Source organism: Hippopotamus amphibius, chromosome 2, assembly GCF_030028045.1.
Source record: "Hippopotamus amphibius kiboko isolate mHipAmp2 chromosome 2, mHipAmp2.hap2, whole genome shotgun sequence".
NCBI lineage: Eukaryota > Metazoa > Chordata > Mammalia > Artiodactyla > Hippopotamidae > Hippopotamus > Hippopotamus amphibius.
The window spans coordinates 176,781,111-176,808,742 of NC_080187.1; the positions used below are offsets into that span (position 1 = coordinate 176,781,111).

The 27,632-nt window shown below is 37.2% G+C and overlaps 2 protein-coding genes across 2 annotated transcripts; both read left to right on the top strand.

Moving 5' to 3' along the window:
* The first annotated feature begins 2,480 nt into the window (after positions 1-2,480).
* On the top strand, positions 2,481-3,431 carry LOC130845770 (olfactory receptor 4F3/4F16/4F29-like). Its single transcript, XM_057723477.1, has one exon. The coding sequence runs from the start codon at positions 2,493-2,495 to the stop codon at positions 3,429-3,431; it is 939 nt and encodes a 312-aa protein (XP_057579460.1). The 5' UTR covers positions 2,481-2,492.
* Positions 3,432-22,564: 19,133 nt separating this feature from the next.
* LOC130845775 (olfactory receptor 4F3/4F16/4F29-like) lies at positions 22,565-23,512 on the top strand. Its single transcript, XM_057723482.1, has one exon. The coding sequence runs from the start codon at positions 22,574-22,576 to the stop codon at positions 23,510-23,512; it is 939 nt and encodes a 312-aa protein (XP_057579465.1). The 5' UTR covers positions 22,565-22,573.
* The last annotated feature ends 4,120 nt before the right edge of the window (positions 23,513-27,632 follow it).

Below are 27,632 nucleotides of genomic sequence, written 5' to 3' on the forward strand. Positions count from 1 at the left end.
TATAAGCCTTCAGATGAGGCTTCCTTCCTAGACAGCTGGAAATTTATAGCAAGAATATAAGGCATTCTCTTAGGGGTGGTTGCAAAAAGTGTTAATGCTCATTTTTGATTTTGGAAACTTCCCTCATGCCTATTGGAATTAATGAGAAAAGATGGTAGAATAGAAAAGGAGGAGCTGTGGAAATTATGCACCTTGAAAAATGACCTTACTTCAGAGAAATGTCATTAACCAAACAGTAAGAAACCTTTGCTATTTATTCCATTCGGTATTTTAAAAAACACAAGAGCTGGAAGAAATCTGGGAGATCTGGTCTTTATCCTCCTCAAACTTACAGTATATTTGGGGAGAGAGAATCTGTAATATTAAAAGTATTGAAGAATTATGATAAATAGCAAAGGAAATGCTCTAAATAAAGGATCAGTTATTATCTTTTCTGAGAACACTTTCCCCTCTTCTCTCAGCTTATTAAACTCCTACTGATGCTTCAAAATTCGCATCAAGTCCTTTCTCCTTTGTAAAGCTGTCTCTGAATTTCCCAGTGGACTCGTGTGTCCTTCCTGGCCAACAACAAGCCCCTGGAGCTTCTCCTCTGATGCCATACATTGTGGTTTATTTTTATGTGGGGAATTACTATTCCTCAATTAAAATTTGTTTCCTGAGTTCTAGGGATAATAGAGGGAAGAGATTAATATAAAGTAGAGTTACTAGGGAAATTTTCATAGAGGAAATGGTATTTTGATTTACCTTTAAAGGCTGAATAGTGGTTGGAAATATTCTATATTGTGCTATCCATTATACAAGCACTAGCTACATGTAGCTATTGAGCACTGTAAGTGTGTGGCTAGTGCAACGGAGGAAATAGATTTTTAATTTCATTTAATAACCACAAGTAACTAGTGGCTACTGTTTTGCACTGAGCAGATCTAGGATTTGGCTTTAACTTCTCACTTTATTATGTTTCTAGTATGTAGACTCTGAAGCCATATGTGGACTAGAAAATCTAGATTCTCTGTCTATAAGTAGTAGCATGTTCCTCACTGGACCACTATTTTCTCATTTGGTCTAAATAATCACTACTGAGGTTTGGGGATACTAATTTTATGACCAATTTCACTCATGCACAATGAGGTGTGTGTATACATAAACAATCACATTAAAAGGCAAAGCTTTGGGATCCTTTTTTTTCTATTGCTGGGTTTCTCTTGCTCCTTCAGTTCCAGGTCTGAGGCTTTTTGTGCATTCATGTACCTTTGTTTTACAAGCCCTTTACTATTTATCCTCCAGCCTCCCCCTTTCTCAACTCACTCCAGCTTTTAGCTGCACATCTAAATATTATAGGAGCAGGAAGGCTTGACACAGAAGTATTTGACACATAGGCAAGAGGATATATCTTCCATGTGGTAACAGTTTATTCCCTGCAAAAATGGGTAAGAACTACAGAGGTTCATGTAGTACCCGAAATTATGGTCAGGAAAGAATCAGACTTGGCATCAGAAGCCAGACTTGGGAGTTCCAAAGCAGAAACATGAGATAAGAAGGATAAAAGGGGCTAAGGGAGAGGGAGGGACAGGAGAGGGTCAGTAGTTCTAGGACAACTATGACATGAATGTGCATTTCTTCGTCCCTAGCAAGTTCTAAAAATAGGAGTCCAATAGCTATAAGCAGGCTATATCGCAAACCTCAGAGACTGGGAAAACTCAGGAGAGATAAATCAAATTGGCTTCCTTAACTTCCTTGACTTTCCATATCAAAACCTCACCAACCCCACCAACCCTACCTTGCACATCTCAGCCATGTCCTGGCTTCTAACCACTCTACTTAGTATTTCACTTATACTTCTAAGTGCTCATGCAGATACCCTGTATCATGAAAACCTGTTCTATCCTTTCCTTGGAACTGTCATAGTCCAGAGTCACCTCTTTGCCCTATTCCTGGTTCTTTCCTGCTCACCTCTACTATGTAGACTTTCTGTGAATTGTAAATGTGATTGTAAGCAGTGATATAAAATGACTCAAGAGACATATTATGTGCCCAAGATGAGTGAGGTTGAGAAATGACACAACTTGAATGGCTGAAGGATTGTTTTATGAACAATGTAAAAATAGAATAAGTGTGTTCTGGCAAATGCCATCTCCATCTCTTCTTTCTTTTTCTCTTTGTAGTGCACTGTACCACCTTCCCTGCCCCTAAAAATCTCTATGATGCATGTCTACTATGTCATCATATTTGTTCCATTCTCTCACTTATAGATGAGTAGCCCTGGAGGCTGTGGTGAAAGGGATATTGCATGTGGAAGTGACTCAGCTGCTTCAGGTGACCACAGGTAAAATGCTTATTTAGTGATGATATGGCCCTGGGAAGGAATTTAGGAGATTTACAGTCTTCACAGTATAATATCCTCGAATAATTAATCATTACAATATAGAACATTATCAACACTCTTATTTTCTTTTCCTTTTTATTGATCTGGAAACATTCGAGGTAGTAAATCAATGGACGGAATGAATCACTCTGTGGTATCAGAATTTGTTTTCCTGGGACTCACCAACTCCTGGGAGATCCAACTTCTCCTCTTTGTGTTCTCCTCTGTTTTCTACATGGCAAGCATGATGGCAAACTCCCTTATTTTGCTCACTGTGATGACTGACCCTCACTTACACTCCCCCATGTACTTTCTGTTAGCCAACCTCTCCTTCATTGACCTGGGAGTCTCTTCTATCTTTTCTCCCAAGATGATTTATGATCTTTTCAGAAAGCGTAAAGTCATCTCCTTTGGAGGCTGCATTGCTCAGATCTTCTTCATCCACCTCATTGGTGGTGTGGAGATGGTGCTGCTCATAGCCATGGCCTTTGACAGATACATTGCCATATGTAAGCCTCTCCACTATTTGACTATTATGAGCCAAAAAATGTGTATTCTGTTTCTGGTTGCTGCATGGGTAATTGGCTTGATTCACTCTGTGGTTCAATTGGTTTTTGTTATAAAATTGCCATTCTGTGGCCCTAATGTAATAGATAGCTTTTACTGCGACTTTCCCCGGTTCATCAAACTTGCCTGCGCAGATACCTACAGGCTAGAGTTCATGGTCACAGCCAACAGTGGGTTTATATCTCTGGGATCATTCTTCATATTGATTGTCTCCTACATTTTTATCCTGATCACTGTTTGGAAACACTCTTCAGGTAGCTCATCTAAGGCCCTCTCCACTTTGTCAACTCATGTCATGGTGGTGATTTCGTTCTTCGGTCCTTGCATCTTTGCTTATATCTGGCCTCACCCCACATCACACCTAGACAAATTCCTTGCTGTTTTTGATGCAGTTCTCACTCCTTTTTTTAATTCAATCATCTATACATTCAGGAACAAAGAAATAAAAGTGGCAATGAGGAAAGTATTCAGTCAATTTATTATTTACAGAAGGATTTCTTAAATGCCAAAAGTATTATGAAGTCTCCTTATTGTGTTGGAGTAATACTGAATTTTTATTATTTTAATATCAGGAGTTTCCAAGTACCATGTTAACATTTAGGTGTCCCAGATTAAAATAACATGATTCTTTTAGAAATGTTAACTAAGAAACTGTGTCACTGCCTATGGTTAGACAAAGCATGCTTTGTGGTAAAAAGTGTCTTCTGGAGAAGGCTGAATGTCTCTCAGGAGACATTACCTTGATGAATCTACTGTGTTTTAGACATCACAATTGTCTCTTGAGTGTCAGAGTGGGTTGTATAAGGGAATGCTGTTTGATACTAAGTAAAGTGATTCTAGATGGAAATACATACATCAAGATACCCATTTACTACACTGCCACAAAAAATCAGTCAAGTGTCCTGAATTTCCACATAAGTGTAACTCATTCTTTCACTGTAGGAAGATTTCTGGGAAGTCAAGTGATAACACGAACATTAATGAGCAGGGAATCAGAGCAAGAAGAGTTAGCTGGATTATACAAATATTTAATCATACCAGATTTTGATATTTAATGCTTGTATCTCCACACCAGGACATGTCTGTCATCACATTTGGTAAAATAGGATCCTCGGCCAGGCCTTTCATCTGGACAGTGCTGGCTGGTCATCACAAGATTTACCTTTTGACTTGTTTATACTATGTTCCAGGCTGTCTAACCCCTATGCTCTTACAGATACATTCTTATTTCCGTATGTAACTAGCCAGATTCTTCCTATTCCTTCTGCTGGCATGACTAGTCCTGTTGCATTTCAATGATCTGAGTCATTGCAAGCTAAATTTTAGTCTGGGAGATGATTTATATGTGACAATATTCTATTTTATAGGAATGAGGGATTGCACCAATAGATTTGGAAACTTCAATTCATACCCATTTCAACAAAGAAGAACCAGGGCTCATTCTCAAACATGTAGTACAAATAATTCTGATCCTTACACATCCTCATACATATTCCATACATCTTAACCAGTTTGTCATTCTCCTTTAGTCTTATAAGCGGCACTTATTTACATCATAACTTATCTTACTTGATGATTTGTTTGCCTTTTCTTTTGATTCCTATTGCTCTTCCTTTATTTATTCATTTTTGGGTCCTTTTTTGGACCCTTGGAAAACCAATAGCTATCTATCACTTTAGTAGCTAGCACTTATACTCAGTCTCCCTATAATGTTTTGAATTGGTATTTTTAAAATGGAAGTTTCACTGGGTTTTCCTCCACCATTGATTAAATAATGTTCAGTAGGTTCAGGAGGGATTCCCAGATTTTTTCCCAATCTTTTCTCTTTCTGCCTTTGTGTCAGGTCTTTATCCATGACAAGATAGATTCCCCAACTACATCCTGAATGAAGATTTTCAGTATCATCTAATGTAAACCTTTATTTAGGTCACACTTTCTTATTCAAAAAAAATTACTTCTTTTAGTGGACACCTACTCTATTGTTTGCCCAGATCAGCAACCTCCTTCTTCTGGTAAAGGTATCTTTCTCTTGCAGCAACCATGTGATATGATTACAAGATGACATGTAGATCCTACCTCTCTGACCGCCACTGTCTGGTCAGAGGTTGGGCTTCTGAACCAAATTATAATGACATATCTCTGAGCCACAGTTGAATGGTGCAGGTATGAGTCTCTGACCATGTTGGGCAAAATCTGAACTTTCCCCAGGATGTTAGACTTGGAAATAGAGGGAGAGCAAGCCTCAGTCCATTTTGGAGCTGTGTGTGTAGAAACTGCTGGCAATCATATTTCCTGTCATCAGAAATTGAAACTGAGGCACTTTGTGAAAGACATGTGAGAGAAGAAGACGTAGGGTTTAAAGACAGAAACTTGGCAGAATTCAAGTTTTTGGTTCCCGAAGTCTTGGGCATTCAGCTTTATTCTCACGCTGCAGAAAATTTGGTCACTAGCTGAGCTATTAAATGAGCCAGTACACCCATCCTCTTGCCTAAATTTGTTTAAGTTGTAGTTCTATCATCTACAATTAAAAGGATATTTACAAGTACAGCTCTGAGTCTAAGGACCTATATTTTCAATTAATTCTGAAGTGAAATTCTCTGTGGTTTTCTTATTTCTTTAAGAAAACATTACTTTTTCTTCTAATGAAAAGGAAATATGCTCATTACATAAGGTTTATTTGGAAATTAGAGATGAAAAATAGAAATCAACATATGGTGATAATTATTACTAATATCCTGGAAAGACAAAGAAGAAGCCACAATGAGAGAGTAGAGGGATGCAATCACAATCAAATCAAATCCCATACCAGCCAGGTGGGCGACCCACAAAGTGGAAAGTAATTATATCATAGAGGTTCTCCCATAGGATTGAAAGTTCTGAGCCCCGCATTAGGCTCCCCAACCTGGGGGTCTGGCATCAGAAGGAGGAGCCCCTAGAGCATCTGGATTCAAAGGCCAGTGGGGTTTGATCACAGTATTCCAGAGGACTGGGAGGAACAGAAACCACTCTTAGAGGGTGCACACAAGGTCTTGTGCATACCAGGACCCAGAGGAAAAAGCAGTGACCTCATAAGAGCCTGGGTCAGACCTACTTGCTGGTATTGGAGGGTGTCCTGCAGAGGTGCAGGGTAATGTGGCTCACTGTGGGGACCAAAGACACTGGTGGTGATAGTTCTGGGCAGTACTCATTGGCATGAGCCATCCTAGAGGCCACCATTTTCTCACCAAGACCTGGTCCCTCCCAACAGCCTGTAGGCTCCAGTGCTGGAATGCCTCAGGCAAAACAACCAACAAGAAAGGAACATGGCCCCACCATCAAAAGACAGGCTGCCTAAAGTCTTCCTGAGCCTCTTGACATGGCCCTGCCCACCAGAGGGACAAGACCCAGCTCCACTCATCACTGGGCAGGAACCAGTCCCTTCCACCCAGGAAGCCTTTGCAAGTCTCTTAGACAGCCTCATCCATCAGGAGTCAGACAGCAGAAGCAAATAGATCTACAACCCTGCCACCTGTGGAATGGAAACTGCAATCACAGAAAGTTGGACAATTTGAGACAGCAAAGAAATATGTCCCAGATGTAGGAACAAGATAAAACCCCAGAAGAACAACTAAGTGAAGTGGAGATGGGCAATCTACCTGAAAACGAATTCAGAACAATTTCAGTAAAGAAATTCAGAGTAATGATCCAAGATCTTGGAAATTGAATGGAGGCACAGATCAAGAAGATACAAGAAATATGTAACAAAGAGCTAGAAGATCTAAATAACAAACAAACAGAGATGAACAACACAATAACTGAAATGAAAAATACACTAGAAGGAATCAATAACAGAATAAATGAGACAAAAAAATGAATAAGTGAGCTGGAAACAGAATGGTGGAAATCACTGCCGCAGAACAGAATAAAGAAAAAAGAATGAAAAGAAATGAGACATCCGAGAGACCTCTGGGACAATATTAAATGCATCAACATTCACAGTATAGGGGTCCCAAAAGGAGAAGAGAGAGACAAAGGCCCTGAGAAAATATTTGAAGAGATAATAGCTGAAAACTTCCCTAACATGGCAAAGGAAACAGTCATCCAAGTCTAGGAAGCTCAGAGAGTCTCAGGCAGGATAAACTCAAGGAGGAACACACCGAGACACATAGTAATCAAATAGTAGTAATATCCCATTATATCTCTTTCTAGTGTTGTTCTATGCCTAAATATAAACATATTTACAAAATTAGAATTTTATGGTCTCTTCATTTGTATCCTGACTTTTTGATAAATATTATACTCTGAGAATTCTCTCACATTATGAAATATTGTAGTACAAAATAATTTAAATACACATGCAATATTGCATTATGTGGCAATATCATAATTGTATTTGTTATTCCTCTGATGTTAGTCAATTAGATTATCTTCAATTTTTTATTCTGCCTTGAAAATTCATTCATATACTTCTGCTGTATTTCAGATGACTTCCTTTATATAAATTGATACATTTGGAATTAATAGGGAATAATATTTTTTAAACTCTTTATTCATATTATAATTTCTCCCAAAAGATTTGTACCTGCTAAAAAGTATATCCATTACAGTACCCCTCCCAAACACTGAATATTATCATTTATTTAAAATATTTATCAATTTAAAAGATAAAAAAGATTAAATATTATTTTAGAGTTCTTTGATTTTTCATGCTTGTACTTTTTCACATTTTATTAATCTGAGCTCTTTGAGTTACATGTGTCAGGAATCCAATCAAGGCAAGCTTAAAGTAAATAAAAAAGAAATGTGAAGTTTCCATTGTTCAAGAGGAAAAGATCTAAAAATCTGTTGTACAACAATGTGAATATACTTAACATACGGAACTGTACACTTAGAAATTATTAAGATAGTAAATTGTATGTTGGGGGGTGGCTTTTACCACAATTTAAAATTTTAAAATATTTTTAAAAATGAACTTATGACTCAGGTTACTGGGATGTCCAATAGAGAGCCAGCCTCACAGAATCCAGGGATTCACTTACTTTCACACTTTTGGATTTTGCTCTCTCATTCACTCTCATCTCTTTGCTCTTTCCTCTCTTTCCTTCTCTCCTCCCTATCTATTCACTGTTTATCTCTGTATATTGGTCTCATTTTCTTCTTTTGCACATGGACTATTTTATGCATGGTGTGGGGAGAAAGGAGAGGCTGCAAATAACTCAAAGTTTAAATCATTCCAGCAGAAAAAGGAAAGATTTTCTCTCCTAGAATCAGCATTAAAACACGAGAGGATCCTAATTGTCATTGTTTTTACTCCATGCTAGGTCTCTCATGGACCAGTCTGGACACACACCCACCCTAGTGTTATCTGATTCACAGCCTCCAGAGAACTATATGAATTTGAGGGAAAGCATTTCCCAAATGGGGGAGGTGGGTACAGCCATCGGTGGAAAGAAGTAAGTGATTCAGGGCTGGCAAAAATTGTCAGATGCTTTTTCTTATGAATTAGAAATTAATATCCTTTTTTAAGGTGTTCTTTCCCACCCTTGTAGGTGGAATATTAGTTTTTTCATATTGATTTATGAATCCCTCATATATGTAAAGACATTAACTCATATATTTTAGTATTTGTGTTCAAAATGTCTTCCCCAATTTATCTTTTTAATTTTACTTATCATATTCTGCAACATTAAAGTTGTACGTTTTGTGACCTCAACTCCACAGAGCTAGTAAATTGTGCCTTCATAGTTTTATGCTTAATTCTTTTCCATTCCAGTACCTAATGAAAATTCATGAATATGTATCTCTAAGATACTTTATGCACCTATAAATTATTTTGCTGAAAATGGGAGAACCTAAATTTTTCATATTTGCTTATTAATTCTCTCAGCACCATTTAGTGAATAATCATTACCTGTATGATTTGTACCCATTTTATACTACATTATCATATAAATATAGTCCCTGTCTCTTCTGGGATCTAGACCCATATGTAATATATCTTCTGACCTCTCCTCTTGGATGCTTCATATTTCCTTCGAATAGATTCAAAATGATACTCATGGTCATCACTGAAAACTGTGTCCTCTTCCACTATCTTCTATCCAGTCACAAAAACAAGAAAACCAAGAGCGATTCTCTCCCTCTCCCTCTTTCACTCCCCCTTGCCCCCACAATTTTTCAGTCATGCAGTAAATATTAAGTGCCTACTGAGAGGCATTATTGTAGGCTTTTGGGATACATCAATAAATACAATATTTTTAAAATAATTCCTACTATTGTGAGGTTTATGTTGTAGTGGAGCTATTTAGACAATAAGTAATAAGCAAAATAAATAAGCAAGTTTTATAGTAAGTTAAAAAGAAATAAGTGCAATAGTAATATAATAGAGTAGGTTAAGTTGGATTGAAACTTCAAGAGTTGGGAGAGTTGGTTGGACTTCTAAGTAGGGTAGTTAGGATGGGCATCATTGGGAAGGCCTGGTATAGCTAACTGAGTTAACAATGCAGCTATGAGAGGGGAAGGGCATCCCAGACAGAGGGAATAGCCTGAACAAAGGCCTGTTGTGCCTGGTGTGTTCAAGAAACATCAAGAATGCCAGTGTGACTTTGTCAGTGTAAAACAGTGGGAGGATAGTATGAGAAAATACAATGAGTTAGAGAGAGGCCAAATCATGTGGCATTCTGTAGACTGTTGTAATAAATTTGGCTTTAAAAAAAAAGAATTTGGCCTTTACTCTGAGGAAGGGGGCTCTAAGAAGAAAAGTGGTATAATATCACTTACACTTAAAATTATTTTCTGTCTGGTTGTCCTGCTGAGAAAAACCTAAAGAAGGGTGATGCAGTGGTCTCTGCAGTGATAAGTTAGGAGTCTACTGCACAAATTAAGGGGAGAGAGAGATGGTGGCTTGGGTACAATGCACTTGGTAAGATGTCAGTGGTGAGAAATTGCAGAGTTAGCTAATAGGATTTGCCAATTGATGGGATACTGGATGTGAGAGAAATGACTCCAAATTTTTTGACTCAAGCAACTGGAAAGATGGATTTGTCATCACTTAAGGTGGAGAAGCAGATAAGAACAGGAGCTCAATTTAGTACACATTATGTCTACAATGGTTATAGGATATGCAAGTGGAAATGTAAAGTAGGCATCTGGATAATCAAGTGTGATATACAGGGTAGAAATCTGAGCAAAAGATTGACACATACATATTGTGTAAAGGTGTGGTACTAAGTAAGATAACCTAGAGCATGACTATAGATAGAAAAAACACAAAGTTAAAGACCTCACCCCTGGCATTCTCAAACATTGAGGTCAGAGAAAATGTGAATAATAATTGATGAAGACTATGAAGGAGCCACCAGCAACATAGAAAGAAAACCAAGATTTGTGTAGAGCTTGGGAAGCCAAGTGAAGAAAATGTATATGAAGATTGGAGTAAATAATTGGGTTTAAAATGAGGACTAAGAATTGATCATTAGATTTAGATATGGAGACCCTGAGAGAACTGCAAAACAAGTTTTTATTGATTTTGATTTAGTTTTTTTATTGAGGTGTAGTTGGTTTACAATATTATATTAGATTCAGGTTTACACATACTGATTCAAAATTTTTATAGATATTCCATTTAATGTTATTATAATATTATTGAGTATATTCCCTGTTCTATGCATTACAATCCTGTGACTTAGTTATTTTATAACTGGATGTTTATACCTCTTAATCCCCTTCACCTATTTCACCCATCCTCCAACCCGCCTCCCCTCTGGAAACCACTTTTAAGTTTAATTAGGTCCCATTTGTTTATTTTTGCTTTTGTCTCCTTTGCCTGAAGAGCAGATCCAAAAAAATATTTCTATAATTTATGTCAGAGTGTTCCACATATTTTTTTTTCTTTTCAGCACCTCGAATATATCCTGCTTCTCCCTTCTGGCCTGTAACATTTCTCCTGAGAAATCAGCTGATATTCTTATGGGGTTTCCCTTGTATGTGATTGTTTCTCTCTTGATGCCTTTAAGGTGATCACTTTATCTTTAAACTTTGCCATTTTAATTCTAATATGTCTTGGTGGGTTTATCTTTGGGTTTATCTGTGCTTCCTGTACCTGGATGGCTGTTTCCTTTCCCAGGGTAGAGAAGTTTTCAACCATTATTTCCTCAAAGACGTTCTCTGTTTCTCTCTCCTGCTTGTCAGACCCCTACAATGTGAATGTTACTACCCTTGTCCTGGAGTTCCCTTGAACTCTCATAATTTTTAAAAATTCTTTCTTCTTTTTCTCTGTTCTGATTGAGTGATTTTCACTATTACATCTTAGAGATTGCTTATCTGTTCCGTATCATCCAGTCTTCTGTTATTTTTTATTTCACTTATTGAATTCTTCAGTTGTGATTGCTTCTTTCTTATATTTTCTAAGTCTTTGTTGAAGTTCTCACTGAGTTCTTCCTTTCTTCTCCTGACTTTGATGAATATCCTTATAATCAGGTTAACTCTTTATCAGGTAATTACTTAGCTCCATTTCATTAGGGTTTTTTCTGGAGTTTCATTTTGTAATTTTTTTTCTTTTTTCTTTTCTTTTCCTTTTTGGCCACACTGTATGGCATGTGGGATCTTAGTTCCCCAACCAGGTATCAAACCCATGCCACCTGCAGTGGAAGAGTGGTGTCTTAACCACTGGACCACCAAGGAAGTCCCTTGTAATTTTGTTTGAAACCTATTCCTCTATCTTCTCACTTGGTTTTGCCAGTGATTCTTTTTTCTGTGAATTAGGTGAAATAGCTACCTATCCTAGTCTTGAAAGAGTGGCCTTGTGTAGGAGCATGAGTAGACAGCTTGTGCCTTGGGGCTTTGGCAGGCTGGCTGGAGCACAAGCATCTGGGCTGGGGACAGCTCCTAGGGAGTGCTGTGCCCAAGGCCACCTTATAGGAGTGGCTGGGGATCGAGGCGTGCAGACCAGGGAGATCCTTGGAGGAGGAGGTCAAAAATGGGGCTTGTTAGCACCTCTAATCTCAGAGAGGGCTCCAGCAGTTTCCTGCTTGTTAGACAGATGACCTACTGTTACTAAACGGATTTTCTTCCCATATAATCTCGGTGCCCTTTAAACAACTCTTTTTTCACTCTGTGTCTCAGGGTAACCTCTCAGTAATATCCCTCCCTACTGGAGGTCTCTATGATGGGTATGAGGGTCCCATGGGCACTGTGTTCCATCATTCCTACCCATTTTTATACAGACTAAATCTGGCAGTAGCTATTCAAGCAGCCCTCAGGTCTTCTTCAGCAGTAATTGCTCTGTGTGTAGGTATAGATTCAGTGTGCAGGTATAGATTCAGTGTGCCTGTGGGAGGAGATGAGCTCAGGGTCTTCCTCTGCTGCCATCTTGCCCTTCATCCAGTCAGGGAATACTGTAGTTGTACCCATCCCAGGGAAGGAAAGATGGCCTATGGTACAGATCTTACTAATTTGTGGAGAGGGCTAATGGTTGGTTTGTTTCTTTAAGGCCTAAGAAAGAAGAAGAGTATAAATTTCTTGCGATGGAGTCATGGGAGAGTTATGTGGATGGATTTTCAGAGAGGGTACAGAAAGCCCATGTAAAAGTCCATTATATATTATTCACTATACAGAAACAAAATGATTTGCCTCTGCGATGTACATCAGCCTCTTTTGCCAGCTATCCTAGTATTGCTTTATTAGTATCATGTACTAATTTGTTCCTCGTTGGTACTAAACAGTGGCCATAGCAGCGTAAGTGAAGTCTCTGCGTAGACTCAACAACATAACTTCCCCTCACTATGGGTGATCTGACCACCATCGTGACTAGGTCATGATGCAAAAATAAAGCCAATGCAAAAGAAAGCCTCAGGACACTCTTTGGTGCCACCCATCACAATACTCTCAGTAGACTCAGTGTCTGCCTGTTCTGGAAGGTTTAGAGACTTGTCTTCATAATGATATAAATTTATTCTGGATGCTGATTCTTCTTTCCTGACCATGATGCTTCTGCTGGAACTACCATTTATAGACTTATAGAATACCTTTTATGCCTTATCTGTTCCTACAGTGTCCCGTGAAACATCAGCTCTGGACACATTTTTACAGGAAATTAAGTGTGATGAGACTCATACCCAAAGAATTTACTGTACCTACTCATGTTCCATAACCAAGAAACAAATCACTGATGAAGTGGTGAAATGCTCAGCTTTTGTATCAACCAGGAAATGAACATCTTGCAAATTTAAGATGCTGTCTATTAAATGCAGAACATGTCTTAAACCAGTGGCCACTATATGTTACCATCTGTCCTATAGCCTGAATATGTGAACCTAAGGTGGAAAAAGTCACTGTAACAATAGGACCAAATCATTTACATGAAAATTTTTGCTCCCTATTCTTGTGAACTTTGGTTTAGTAGATTCCAAGGTCCTAGTGCCTCAGGAAACACAGATATGACTGGCCTCTGACAACTTTGGGCTCCTCATGTCACTGAACCAGCTGATGGAAAACTTCTCTCTTCTAACAATTGTGGGGACACGGCAAGAGTGAAAATGGAAGTCCATTAGCCATGTATCAAAGTATTTAAAAGTTGTAAATCAAGGGAACAGAATCTTGAGTACAGCATGTTCTATCCTTCTATGTTGATAAACATGTGTTGTTTCCTCTTTGTCTCTAGTGTCTTATTATGAATCTTTAGGACCTTTGTTTTGGTCAAACCAAATAGGTCCCTAGGGGTAAAGTCTCTCTCTTGATCCGTGAACTCCTTGTAAACTCTGATCTAGGCAGTATTGCTTGATCACTGTCCGCTAGAACTGTTAATTAGCTTTATTTCCACAATGGCAAGATTTATGGCACTTTGTGTTAGAGAACACAGAAAATCTAAGACTGTGAGGATGCCCTTTTCTTTGTACAGGTAAAATAGAAGACTGAGGATAAATTTAACAATAAGGAGAATAGCTCTGGTGTCAAACATGAACTGCTATGGACGTGAGTGTTATCCTAAAGCTGGGTAGCTAGTGTCTGAGATAACACTAGTAGTGAAGCATAAATGTGAAAGGGGTATTGACATGTTGGAGAAGGTAAAATGACTTTGATTTTTGACTAGAATCACAGAGTGTTACAGTAATGTGAAAAATATTAGGAAAAGTCAGGTGGCTTTATAAAGTTTGGGGTTTCGCACTCTGTTGCCAGGATGATTATATGAGTGATTCTCACTCTCTGTGGTTTGATAAACAGGTAAGAAAAATTAGCGATGCAAGAAACTAAGAAAACAGGCTTCTTGTAATCTCCATTAGTTTTTCAAAACAGATGAAGTATAAACCAGTTCTCTTCTATGAAAAGGGAAGCAAATTTATTAGGAACTTATAAAATTTTCAATATGAAAAAGGTCTGAATGGGAAATACCTGAAGAGAAGAGATACCCAAAAACCCAAAGCTGAATAAATTATTTCCAATGTAAATGTCATCTTAAAATATGATGTGGAAAGTATACAAATAAAGTGAAAACTACCAGGAGATCAGTTGGTTTTCGTGCTGTTTTAAATGTTTTACAATTTTAGAATTTTGTTTATTAATTTTGCCTCTAAACTATAAGTAGAATGCAGAAGGTTTAGAGAAAGTTGACAACTGTGATTTTATTTTGGAGGTGGGGTGTAGATGAGAAAGAGATCCTAAGAGAAAATATGAAAGCGATTGAGTTTTTGAGGCTTAGAAACAGAAAGCTAAGGGGTGACATTTCTCTGACGTTATGTACATAAAAAGTTAATTGAAAACTATTTACATTGCACACAGTTATAATGAGTAAAAGAAATCTTTTTAAATTACAAGAGGCATTTTTCCTTAGGTGTTGAGAAGAATTTATGACAATTTTTAAAATAAAATGCAGGACATTTCAGCTGAAGGAAGTTATAACCTCTACATATTTTTAGGTTGAGAAGGAAATTTATATGAATGACAGTTTAGGTTTTCAAATCCAAGAGATGTCATAGACCCCTTTCAGCTTGATACTTCTATTACTGGGAATCACAGCTACCAGTATTTTACTTATCTATAGAGATAAAATGTCTGTGAATCTGTTTCTGGAATCTGAAAGGGTCAAGAGAGAGGATTAATCACAAGAAGAGGCAAAGACCTAGGCCTTTTCTTTTTTATCGTGAATATTTACTTAAAACAAGTGGTTATAATCAATGTGTTTGAGAAAAGCAATCTAACAACTTTCTCTGAGCAAAACCTATCTATAAGAGAATGTGGTTTCAGAACATCATCAGTCAGGAGGTTGACTGCAGGTATTTGATGACTTCTATGTGACTAGACATCATATCCTAGTGTGTCCATCTAGAATCCTATCTAGAATTTCACACTTCAAACTATGACTTTCTATATTCTGATATATGTTTGTATATTTCTCTGCCTTTTCGTACATCTAGGGAATACTTAATTTTTACTTCTTCTAAACTTTTTTTCCAGTATTCATTCAACATAACTAAAGAACAGTCAATTTTGTCCAATTAGGTTCCATATTTATATTTCCTTCCCCCTTTAAACTCATTTTCCTTAAATTCCCAGGTCTTATGTAGTGAAAGGTATCAGAGATCCAAAGGACAAATAAACTTACAACTTGGTGTGTATAACTGATAAAGGCTTGTGAAGGAAGTCTCCCGAGAGACTGAGCACTTAAAAGACACCTGCAGACATAGTACTAAAAAGTGTAATTTATGATTATAGAATTTCTGAAGAGTCGATCCAGAAAGTAATGAAAATCATATTCCATAAACTCTCTCTTAATTTAAAGTGGGCCTTGTCTGTCTTCTCTTTGTTATTATACACATCCTTTCCTTAATTCTTCTTCCTTTTTAGTTTTCCTTTTGACATAGTTTCTTTTTCCTTAATTCTTTCTCACTTTTATAATCTAGGCTATTTTTTCTGTGTCTTCAGAACTCTTCTCAGCCTTTTTATCCATCTTCCCAGGTATGTAATTATGCATATTTTAATGGTTTTAAACATCCAGTTATATTCTCTTCTGTCTTTATTGAATTGTTATATATTAGTACATAACCTGCCATACCTATTACTATATCAGCTGCAATCTGATTTTCCCATGTTGAAGGCTACCTTCATTATGTCTAGGTCATAATTTCCACATCATTGAAACCTCTAGCCAGATTTTCACAGAAGCAATATTTTTGCTATCTCCCTCCCTTTTTTTTTTTAATAAATTTATTTATTTATTTATTTTATTGGCTGTGTTGGGTGTTCGTTGCTGCATACAGGCTTTCTCTAGTTGCAGCGAGCAGGAGTTACTCTTCCTTGTGGTGCACAGACTTCTCATTGTGGTGGCCTCTCTTGTTGCGGAGCACGAGCTCTAGGCACGTGGGCTTCAGTAGTTGTGGCACATGGGCTCAGTAGTTGTGGCACATGGGCTCAGTAGTTGTGGCTCACGGGCTCAGTAGTTGTGGCTCATGGGCTCTAGAGCGCAGGCTCAATAGTTGTGGCACACTGGCTTAGTTGCTTCGCGGCATGTGGTATCTTCCTGGGGCAGGGATCGAACCCGTGTCCCCTGCATTGGCAGGCGGATTCTTACCCACTGCGCCACCTAGGAAGTCCATCTCCCTCCTTTTTTATTCTAGGCATGTGTTAGCAGTTGAGGTTACAAAAAAGGATAAACATAATCCCTCTTCTCAATTCATTTACATACAAAACTAACTATAAAGTAATGTGATAGGTGATGCTTTGTGGCATGAATAAAGTGCTATGAATAGGAACATAGACAAGGAATGTGTGGATCTGCATAGACTGTGAAGAGGTTGTAGGAAAGGGAGTCTAAACATTATAGCATGTGTTTACTTTGAGGTGTGAATTGTACTTCTCTTCCAGAGAGAAGTGCAGTGGCTGGAGATGATGGAATGGTAGAAGGAGAGTTGGGGAAGAAGAACCAGTATATTTAAAGGCATGTGGTGTGTGGTCTTGTCAGGTACTAAACAGGTGATGTCAGATCATGAGGTGCGAGAAAGGAAGTAGAAAAAAATGAAACAGGAAATGAGGTTAAAAAGCAGCAGATACCAGAAGGCTGTGATTGCTCTATTCATAGTTTGAGGGTTGTCTGAAAGCAAACAAGCACTCATTAAACTATTAACGCTGTTTTGACATCTGTTTTCAAAGCTGTTGGATTTTTGTTTGAACAGCAAAAACACTAGAGGGAGAGGATCCTGATGAGGTTTTGTGGTAAATCTGGGGAGAAGTGATGAAAGTGTGGGCAGTGAGAAGAAAAAGGAGCAGATACATTAAATCAAAAAAGGAATTGTGACATATTTCACCCATTTTAAAAGTACTCAAAACTGTATGACTGACAGTGTTCAATATTCAACAATGTATATTTGTTCATTTTTATCAGATATCTTGGTAGTAAATCATTAAAACTAAAAATAAATTCACTCATCCTATAAATTTCTCTTTCTCCCTCCCTGGAGAAAATCACTATTCTGAAGTTGTCGTGTAGCCTTCTTGTTCAAACTTTTATACTTATTTATTTATTTAAAATTATTGTTTATGAAATTCACAAAATTATATCAGTTCACAAGATTATATCACTTTACATGTATTATTTTATAATTTTATGTTTTTCATTCAATATTGTATTTTTGAGATTTTTTCCATGATGACAAATATAAATCTTGCTTATTTGGTTTCCTTTCCAAATAATTCACTGCATTGTAGCAATTTACAATAATTTACTTATATGTCACCTCACTGTGGCTATATGTTATTTCTACTACTAGGGGTATTAAAGAAGAAAAATTAACTGGATTTGATGACAAATATTATCTCACATTCTCAGTTCTGTAAAACATGATTTTTCTCAGTTTTGCAGATGGGAAAAGGGCTCAGAGATGAAATGTATGTTATCCAAGATCACCAAGTTATTAGGTAACAAAATAGGAAATATGATTTTTCAGATACTGAAGTTTATACTCATTTTATTATCTCATTGCAGCCTCCTTAAACAATAATAAAAATAATTGCTATGCAATATGGTAAGAGCTAAAATAGAGACAAATTCAAAGAATGACAAAATCATACACAGAGTTTGTCTTTAGTATAAAGTCACAGATGAAGTCTAGAGTTCCTGTATCCACAGTGAGATTGATGAGTAACCTCAATATATTTGACTCAAATGGGGTGCTCAGGCTTTTTACTGAAGACCTGTTATGTCCTCTAGCACTTTTCAGAGCACTGTGGAGCTTATAAAGAAATATGATGGGTAGAATTGTCTTATGGCCCATTTGGGAAGTTAAAATGAAACACTAGAATCAGAAAACTGCCCAGGTTGGAGAAATCAAGAGTGATTTCATGCAGGAGGTAGAACTTGAATACAGGCAACTTTATGGAGGCATCTAAGTAGGTCAGTCATGCTGGTCCTCTTTAGGTGTCTGAGGCCCCTCTGGAGATAGAGAGGTTGAGTGGAACAAATTAAACTGCCATTTATATCATGAGTCCATCCAAAAACCTTCTGTTCCAAATAAGAGTACTTGTCCAAACAAGTAGACTAAAAACAAATGTTTTATCAAATGGCCAAGTTTCCCAGGACTCTGAGGTACATTAATTAGTGATAGAAGTTGTCAGGGATGACTAATCATGGAGACCAAGGCAGCAGTTATCAGCATGACACTAAATGACAGTCATCAGATATAATAGGGGCTTATCTTTCCCCCAGCAAATTCTACTATCACCTTGTCACAGGTTTTTGTTCAGGTTGTATCCTCAGGAAGTCATGAATAAAGAAAAAAATAAAGCAGAAAATTGAAAGGGGAGTGATCTTGGAGTCAGTAGATTTGGATTCTAGTATAAGCTCTAACACTAAGTAAACATGATTTTGGTCAAGTTATTTAATATATTTGGTATTTATTTCCTGATCTATAATAACTAGCAGTGTTCCTAAATAAGGAATATTGAATTTATCAGTAGGTCCCAAAGTTGATCATTGATTTCAGTCTCTGACTAGATTGAAGACTTCCTTTCAGTCCTATTCCTATTTTTGGTTTCCCTCCAGACAAAATTTTCACTTTCCTGAATTCCCTAGACTCTTGATCCTTTCTTCTTTACTCGCATGCTCACTGTCTAACACAAACAAATAAATCTGATCCTTTAAAAAACGAGGGTGGGGCACTGACCCCCTGGGCATTGGAAAAAGTATAACTTTTGTCTCCCCCCGAACTTAAGTACTAGTAGACTGTTGTACACTGGAAGGCTTACCAATAATATAAACAGTAGATTAACACATATTTTGTACATTATATATATTATATGCTATATTCTTACAATAAAGTTAACCAGAGAAAGGAAAATGCTACTAAGAAATTAGTACTGTAAGTTTACATCATCTTGACACCGCACTCATCTAATGGGACTCAAACCTGGCTGCACCTCAGGTTGGGACTTGAACCCACAATCCTTAACTTAGTAGGGGACTTGAACCCACAGTCTTTTCATTGAAACTGCATCTCTGGTCTCAGGACTTAAGAAGTTCAAGTTCTTTGGTCTCAACACAGAAAGAGTTCACTAAGAGGCAAAGCAACAGGCAAAGAGTGAGTTTATTAGCATAGGATGCTTGTGAGAGAGACAGTCAGGCAAAGGAGCACACAGCCCAGCTACATTTTTTATGATGAAAGTAAAAGTCAGGAGGGGAGAAAACCACCTTCTTCCTCAATTTTGGTCAAGGTTTACATCATTAGTTCCTCCTTTAACCCTATATGGTCTAAAGCAGGACTGTTATGGCACTATTAAATCATATGTATATTAGCAAAAACATGGTGACATATCCTAAAATATGGTAATTCACCTCACATTTTGGGATAATGTCCCCTTTCCCCTAGTTTTTTCATCTATCACTTATATCCCTGTATTAGCTATATGTAGAAATGCTACTCTTCAATGGCCATTAACTCCCTGACCTCATGTAACAAAATTCAAACCTCATATTTATTGTCTTATGTTTTAACCATTAGGATTTGTGGCTTGAGTGTGTCTGGGGCACGAATGCACCTGGTGCTCCTTCAAGGTAGGATAGATTGTTGCTAGGTTATGGATCCTTTTCTTGAGTGGTCATTAGCTTACAACAGTCTCCCAAACCCCCTTAAAATTTCCTTTCTGTCTTTAATCCCCTAGGGGGATTTCTAAACTAATTATGTAATTATCCTACCATATCCCTATAAATCTGTTTACAAGATGAATCATCTGTCTGTCAGTGCCTACATCTACATGTCTTATAGGACACAAAACACTGTAGATGTTACACATATTACTAACGCTAGACATAAAAAATGAAAAAAAGTGAAAAGAAATTGATATTTAGTTATAATGATTTATATACTGAAAATGAAGAAGCAGCAATGTGATTGCCTCATGGTAGCCTGAGTAATCAACACATTGCTTCATGGTAGCCTTGCCTACAAAATAATGAATGAATTGTTATAAAATTTTATGGTATTTAGTATTACAATCACAATAATATTCATAACTTAATATTGGAAACATTGTTTTTTTTTAAAAATCCACGTACCTGTAATCATAGACTAATATGTAGTTTTTCCAGTTGAGAGAGAAGCTTACTGTATGGTAATTTTTGAAAGCAAAGTTATAAAAAATAAGAAAACTGACATATTATTATATTTATATTAAACATTACTCACATTATGTCTATATAAGGATAGGCTGTCCACTTCAATACAAGTCTTGCACAATGTTCTACATGTATACTTTTATATATTTATTGAAAAACATCCGCATGTAAATGGATTCACAAAGGTCAAACCCATGTTGTTCAAGGGACAACTGTACATTTTATCCACCTTTTTAGCAAATAATTATTTGTGATAAATTGGATTGAAGAAGACAGGCTTGCAGCCTAGTTGGGAAGAAAAAATTGAATGAATAATAAATTACATTTGTGGTAAGTACTGCTAAAAATACAATGTTCTTTGAGAGCAAATCAATTAAACTTATACTAGATAGTATAATTTCTATCACTAAGAAAATGTGACATATTTATCATAATTTTTATTGAAATATATTTTCTGATATGAAAGTTTGATGTTCCCTGTTGGTCAATACAGTTTTATTTTCTTATTCACTCATCATGTCTCATGCTTTGAGTGCTGTTAGGGGAAGTGAAATAAAGAGAAGTAAACATAGCATTTACTGAATACTTAATATAGCAATATGGGTACCTTCCTGGTCATCCAGTGGTAGAGAATCCACCTTGCATTGCCCTGTTCAGGGAAATAAGATCCCACATGCTGCAACTAGAGAGACTGTGTGCCGCAAACTACAGAGCCCATGTGCTCTGGAGCCTGCTTGCCCCAATGAGAGAGAAAACCTGCACACCACAACTAGAGAGAAAACCACACACTGCGACTAGAGAGAAGCCCACGCAGCGCAACAAAAGATCCCACATGCCACAATGAAGATCCTGCATGCCAAAAAATATAGATATGTATATAGATATGTATGTATATATAGCTATATGATTAAGATGCATTAGTTATTTTACTAATTACAATTCATAGATAAATAAATGGAAGCTCAAGGAGTTTAAGTAACTTGCCCAAGATAAAGCTGTCAGTGGTATAAATTAGTATAAATCTTGAAATTTAGTATAAACCTTGAAATTTAGTATAAATCTTGAAATCTAAATCCAAAACCTATATTCCTTTTGCTAAGCTATGATGTATCTCTAAATAACAGTTAATAATTACAAGATAGTGGGATAAGCCTTTACACACAGATGTGTACAAAATGGTTTCCACTACATTGGCATTTCACAGTTTTAAGCTTTTCAGATCATGCTAACTACCCCAAGGCATTGTTTCTCAAATTACCTGTGTTGAAGAATAAGATTTTTTTTCTTTAATTTCTAGTCCTTCATGCGCTACTACTTTTGTAAAATACAAAATCAGAAACTTGGTGTCACTATATATCAAATTGCTAGAGAAGTTTTTAAATACTGCCTCAAATCTGTGCCTGGTATGATACAAACTGGTAACAGACATTTCATGGACCTGCACCTCTCTGTGTGGACCATTTTTCATTGCTTCAGGGAGTAAAAATATGAATGAGTCAAGATCACTGCCTTCAAGAAGCTTAGAGTCTACTTAAGTTAGAAGTGTAATCAGTTCACTATAATACAAAGGAAAGTAAAATAACTGCTAGTAATAATAAAACAAGGCTTTGTAGATGTGGTAAACATTTAAGTAATATTGAAGGTGAATATGTTCCCACAGGTAGGGCCAGATGAAAGTTTATAGGCTTGGAAGAGATGGCAGTAGTGATTGGTTCAATGTGACCAGGGTCAGATCATATTAGTTTTAGTACCAAAAGTCAAAAGGTTTGCGATTGAATTCCTTTTACTAATGTTGACCATCTTGTATCTCATGAGTAATACAGGGCATCAACCCTGGGAGGAAGCAGAGAGTATTAAATGCAGAGACAAGTTGGTGCTAATAACAGCCCTATATGACAACAACCAATTTTCCTTTAGAGGCCATGAGCATATTAGGTCAGTTTTAATGCAGTGTGGAAATAGGCTTTCATAACTTTAATCTCTGTTCTTCTAATTTATTAATATAATTATGATAAGTTACACTTGCTCTTATTGTCCTCCTTCAGGTAGCAGTGCTAGCACAGCCCATGGATGGAGCAAATCACTCTGTGGTGTCAGAGTTTGTGTTCCTAGGGATCACCAATTCCTGGAAAATACAGCTTCTCCTCCTTGTGTTCTCCTCTAGTTTATACGTGACAAGCATGATGGGAAACTCCCTCATTATGCTCACTGTGACTTCTGACCCTCACTTACACTCCCCCATGTACTTTCTGTTGGCCAACCTCTCCTTCATTGACCTGGGAGTTTCTTCTGTCACTTCTCCCAAGATGATGTATGACCTTTTCAGAAAGCATAAAGTCATCTCCTTTAGAGGCTGCATCGCTCAGATCTTCTTCATCCACGTCATTGGTGGTGTGGAGATGGTGCTGCTCATAGCCATGGCCTTTGACAGATATGTTGCCATATGTAAGCCTCTCCATTATCTGACCATCATGAGCCCAAGAATGTGTATCTCCTTTTTAGCAGCTGCCTGGATGATTGGCTTTACCCACTCCACGGTTCAATTGGTTTTTGTGGTAAACTTATCCTTCTGTGGCCCTAATGTGTTGGACAGCTTTTACTGTGACCTCCCTCGGTTCATCAAACTTGTCTGCACAGACACAGATCAACTAGAGTTCATGGTCACGGCCAATAGTGGATTCATCTCTGTTGGCTCCTTCTTCATTCTGATCATTTCCTACATTATCATCATTCTCACTGTTCAGAAACACTCTTCAGCAGGTTCATCCAAGGCTCTGTCCACACTTTCAGCTCACATCACTGTGGTAGTCTTGTTCTTTAGTCCTTTGATATTTGTCTACATGTGGCCATCTCCCTCTATACACCTGGATAAGTTCTTGGCCATCTTTGACGCAGTTCTCACTCCTTTCCTGAATCCTGTTATTTACACACTCAGGAATCAAGAAATGAAGGTGGCAATGAGGAGAGTATGCAGACAGCTAGTGAGTTATAGAAAGATCTCTTAAGTGATGCCTGTATGGTGAAGAGCCCTTGTTGATTACTAGTGTTCCCTATTGATGGTCAAACTCAGAAACTTTTCTTTTTTTTAACTTTTCATTATATAGTGGAGTATAGTTGATTAACAATGTTGTGTTACTTTCAGGTGTGTCATACTGAGTGAAATAAGCCAGACGGAGAAAGAGAAATATGATATCGCTTATATGTGGAATGTTTACCCAAAAAATGATACAAAGGAACTTATTTACAAAACAGAAACAGACTCACAGACTTAAAGAACAAACTTATGGTTACCGGGGGGAAGGGGGGGATAGTTAAGGAGTTTGGGATTGACATGTACATGCTGCTGTATTTAAAATGGAGAAACTTTTCTTTGTCCTGCTTAGATTTTGTTATACATACTGATACTGAGTCTATTTTGTCTTTCACTTTGGAGGGAGGGACATTCACTTCCGAAAAGAGAAAAGGAGTTACATACGAAGTATTTATAATCAAAGATTATAGTAATCTTGAACCTCAATTCCTAAGGAATAATATTTATATGAAGTAAATATTATAAACACAAAACATGGAATACTTCTTTAAGGCCTTCAGAACAGGGAGAACCTATCTCTCTCTTTTAACAGAAGCATGTCTCACAGACAGGAATTCGTATCAGTACCTAACGGGAGGTGTGCTAAGTGAGCTCTGAACTGAGACTGTACTGTATGCTGCAGCTTCTCCACTTTCTACCCCTCCTCTGCATCTCTGCCAGGGCTGTGCAAGGAAGGCAGAATCTTTGAGAGTAAATACACAAAATCTTTGAGAACAAGCATGTATGAGGTCACACATCTCCAGGTAGAAGTCACAGGAGCTGTTCTCTGAATAGAAAGGACTGGGAAAACCAAGACTTTTCTCTGTGATTAGTGTTATGCTACTCAAACCCGTTAAATGTTCATGTCTCTTTTCTTCCTATGTCTTCCTCTTCAGTTTTATTCAGCCACTTATCGTCTCTGGGCTAGAAGAAAATTTTCCCCCTTTCCCTCCCCTTTCTCATTCTTCCTGTCCCATTATTCCTCCTTCTTTCCCCCACTCCCCTGCATTTGCTGCTCTGTTCCCTTCTAACTTCCCTTACTGCTGCCCCTTTAAAATTGCCCTCTTGTAGTTATTATAATTTGCCTCCTCAACAGGTTTCATGTTTTGAGAAACTGTTTTGGTCACAGAAGCTCAGCTATGGAGTATGAGTGAGGGATGAATAGCTAAGTGGCAGGGGTAGGATCACCTACAAAAGTGCCTTTCATATTTTTGACTGTGACCCACAGTAAGGAATACTGTATATATTACAGTACATACTACACCCCATCCCCATAAGGAACTTAAACAAAGTTTTACATAATTATGTTTATTTTTTGGAAAAAAAATTTCTTTTCTTTCCTCATCTCTTTCAATTAAAAACTTCTGTTTACAACCAATTTTTGGAGCTATGGAATCTGTGCTAAGAAAATTACACAAAAGACAGTAACATTTACTGTTTCTAGTTCAGAGCAGAACGAATACCCCAAGATAAATTTGTTATGTCATTATAACAGTGAATATCAAATTCTAGTCTTGGTTTAATATAACATTTGCTAGTAAAGCATTTCTAAGTTTATTTAAATAAGTCCATCAAAGCTGAGCTGTGCAAACTTTGCCAGAATTATATATACATAAGCCATTTTAAGGACTTTGATTATTATTCTGAGTGAGAAAAGCAACTGGATTTTGAACTGGGAAACAACAAAATCTTGCTTACATTTTCAAAGGATCACTCTGGCTGCTGCATGCTTCAAAGTTTCAAGAACAGAATCAGGGAGATTACTAGAAGCTAATTGCAATAATGCTAGCAAGAAATGATGCTGACTTAGATCAGGATGATAAAGGTAGAGGTAGTGAGAGGTGGTTACAGTCTGGATAGACTGACATGATGCATAGTGAAATGTCCAGCGCTGTAGATAACCCTGACCATTTGGAGACTGTGAGATAGTGCACCTCATTGCAGAATTTTCATATAAAAGTAAACAAAAGACCCCAAATTTACAAAATTATGAAAGGTGCTGATAAAGTAAATATACTCTTAGTCACTAAGTTTTAAAAGGACTCTAGAATAAAGAAGCATTTGGAGCTTTAAGAAGGAGTCTGAGGGAAATAAAATGAAGTGATCGCTTACACAACAAGTAGAAAGCTATGGATTTCAATAGCACGAATAGTGATACGGGCTGAATATGTTGTCAAAACCCAGCTGAAATTTTTGACATATGATATATATCATAAAGAATATATTAGCCACTTATACTACAATAAATGGCAAATGGTACAGGGAAATCACCTCTTTCTGTGTTATATACATTTATCCTGCCAGGATATCTAGAGCTGTGGTAGAATTGTGTGTACTTAAAAGAAGTAAACAATAGAATTTTATAATCAAGTGTCAGTTGTACTCTAAGAAGTTTACTCTGCATCTCTAAGGAATTAGGCAGAGAAGAAGCTCCTCCTCCCTAGCCTGTCTTTATAGGTATATGAACAGGGTGAATTAAACAGTGAGGAATATTTAGCTCTGAAAGGAAAGAGCTAATAATTGTCAACACTATACTCAAACAACTCTACTGTAATTGAATTCTGCTAATTATCAGAAACCCAGGCAAAAGAAAATTGCAAATTCTTCCCACTTCCAATAGGTAAAGAATTCCCATACACATTCAAAGGTTTATAGGACCGAGTGAGGAGGGGGAAAGCATTTGAAACAATATTCAAACGAATCCATGAACAGTAGAATTAAAAATATACAAAGAACTATGACATTTCATCAACACTTTCCAAAAACTAAAGGAAAATATGCTTCAGTCTAAAATATAAGAGAAAGCACACTGGAGTGTCAATAATTGAAATGATGTAAGCAAAGGAAATAGAGCAGTAAAGACCTATGTTATTTGCGAATGAGCAAATCAGTGCAAACGACTTATACCACATTAGATTGAATGGAATACATTTATTCAACTTATTGCCAAGCTTGATTTTTTACATAAAGCTCTGAATGTTTGTGCTTGAAAAATTACTAAGATTGAAGTTATAATAACCTCAATTAAAAGTTATCAAAAAGTTTTGTTTAAAAAAATAAACGTAACCACCGCCCCCCAACCAAAAAAATCTTTTTGCTGAGTTGATTACAAATTCCCATTCTTCCCATCCTGATCTAAACACTGGCTCATTTTAAATAGTTTAATGTTTAAAAACAACTTTCTTAAAAAGAGAAATTTTATTAAATATTTTTGAAAGTCATTTCAACAGAAACTGCATAATAGGAAAAACAACAATAGTCTAATTTGCTGTATGGCTGAATGATTTAACTGGATGAAGATCTATCACAGGGCATAATAAAAGTCACTGTAGAGCAAAAGAAGTCAACCATGGGTTATGGTGAATCATTTCCTGATATATAAGATTTCCTTTTTGGGTTGGACTAAGAACTACTTTGCAGAAGTATATTAGTAGTGATTAGTACAAACCCAGAAAATATCCAAAATACATCCCCAATGTGTGCACCTTTATTGTATGATTTACCAAATGCAGGGAAATTACATCCTTTTAAGTCTCTGTCATTGAACCAGTGTTCTCACCAAGAAAGCTTGAAACTTCCCCACAGGGGACACTTGGCAATGCCTGAAAACGTTTTTGGTTGTCATGACCGGGGCAGGAATTGGGGGTGGGTAGAGAGACCAATGTTGTTACCGGCATCTAGTGGGTAGAGGCCAGACATGCTGCTAAACATCCTACAATCCACAGGATAACAGTACAGACCCCCAAAGCAAAGAATTCCCCAGCCCCATATATGCTAATGTTGAGAAACCCTGCATAAAAGTCTAAGTTGCTACAGGAAAACATCTGAGTCTTTTATATTATTCTATTCTCCCAGGTCCCCTAGCACCATTCCCATCACATGGTGTGACTCTAATTAGTGTCTGTTAGAGGGTGAATGAGTAAGTGTATGGGTAGATGGGTGGATGGATGGATGGTCAGGTGGATGGAGAGAGGGAAGGATGATGAATAAATGGACAGATGGATGGAAGAGAAGTAAAGGAAGAAGGATCTCTAAACAATGGCTAACTAGACCTT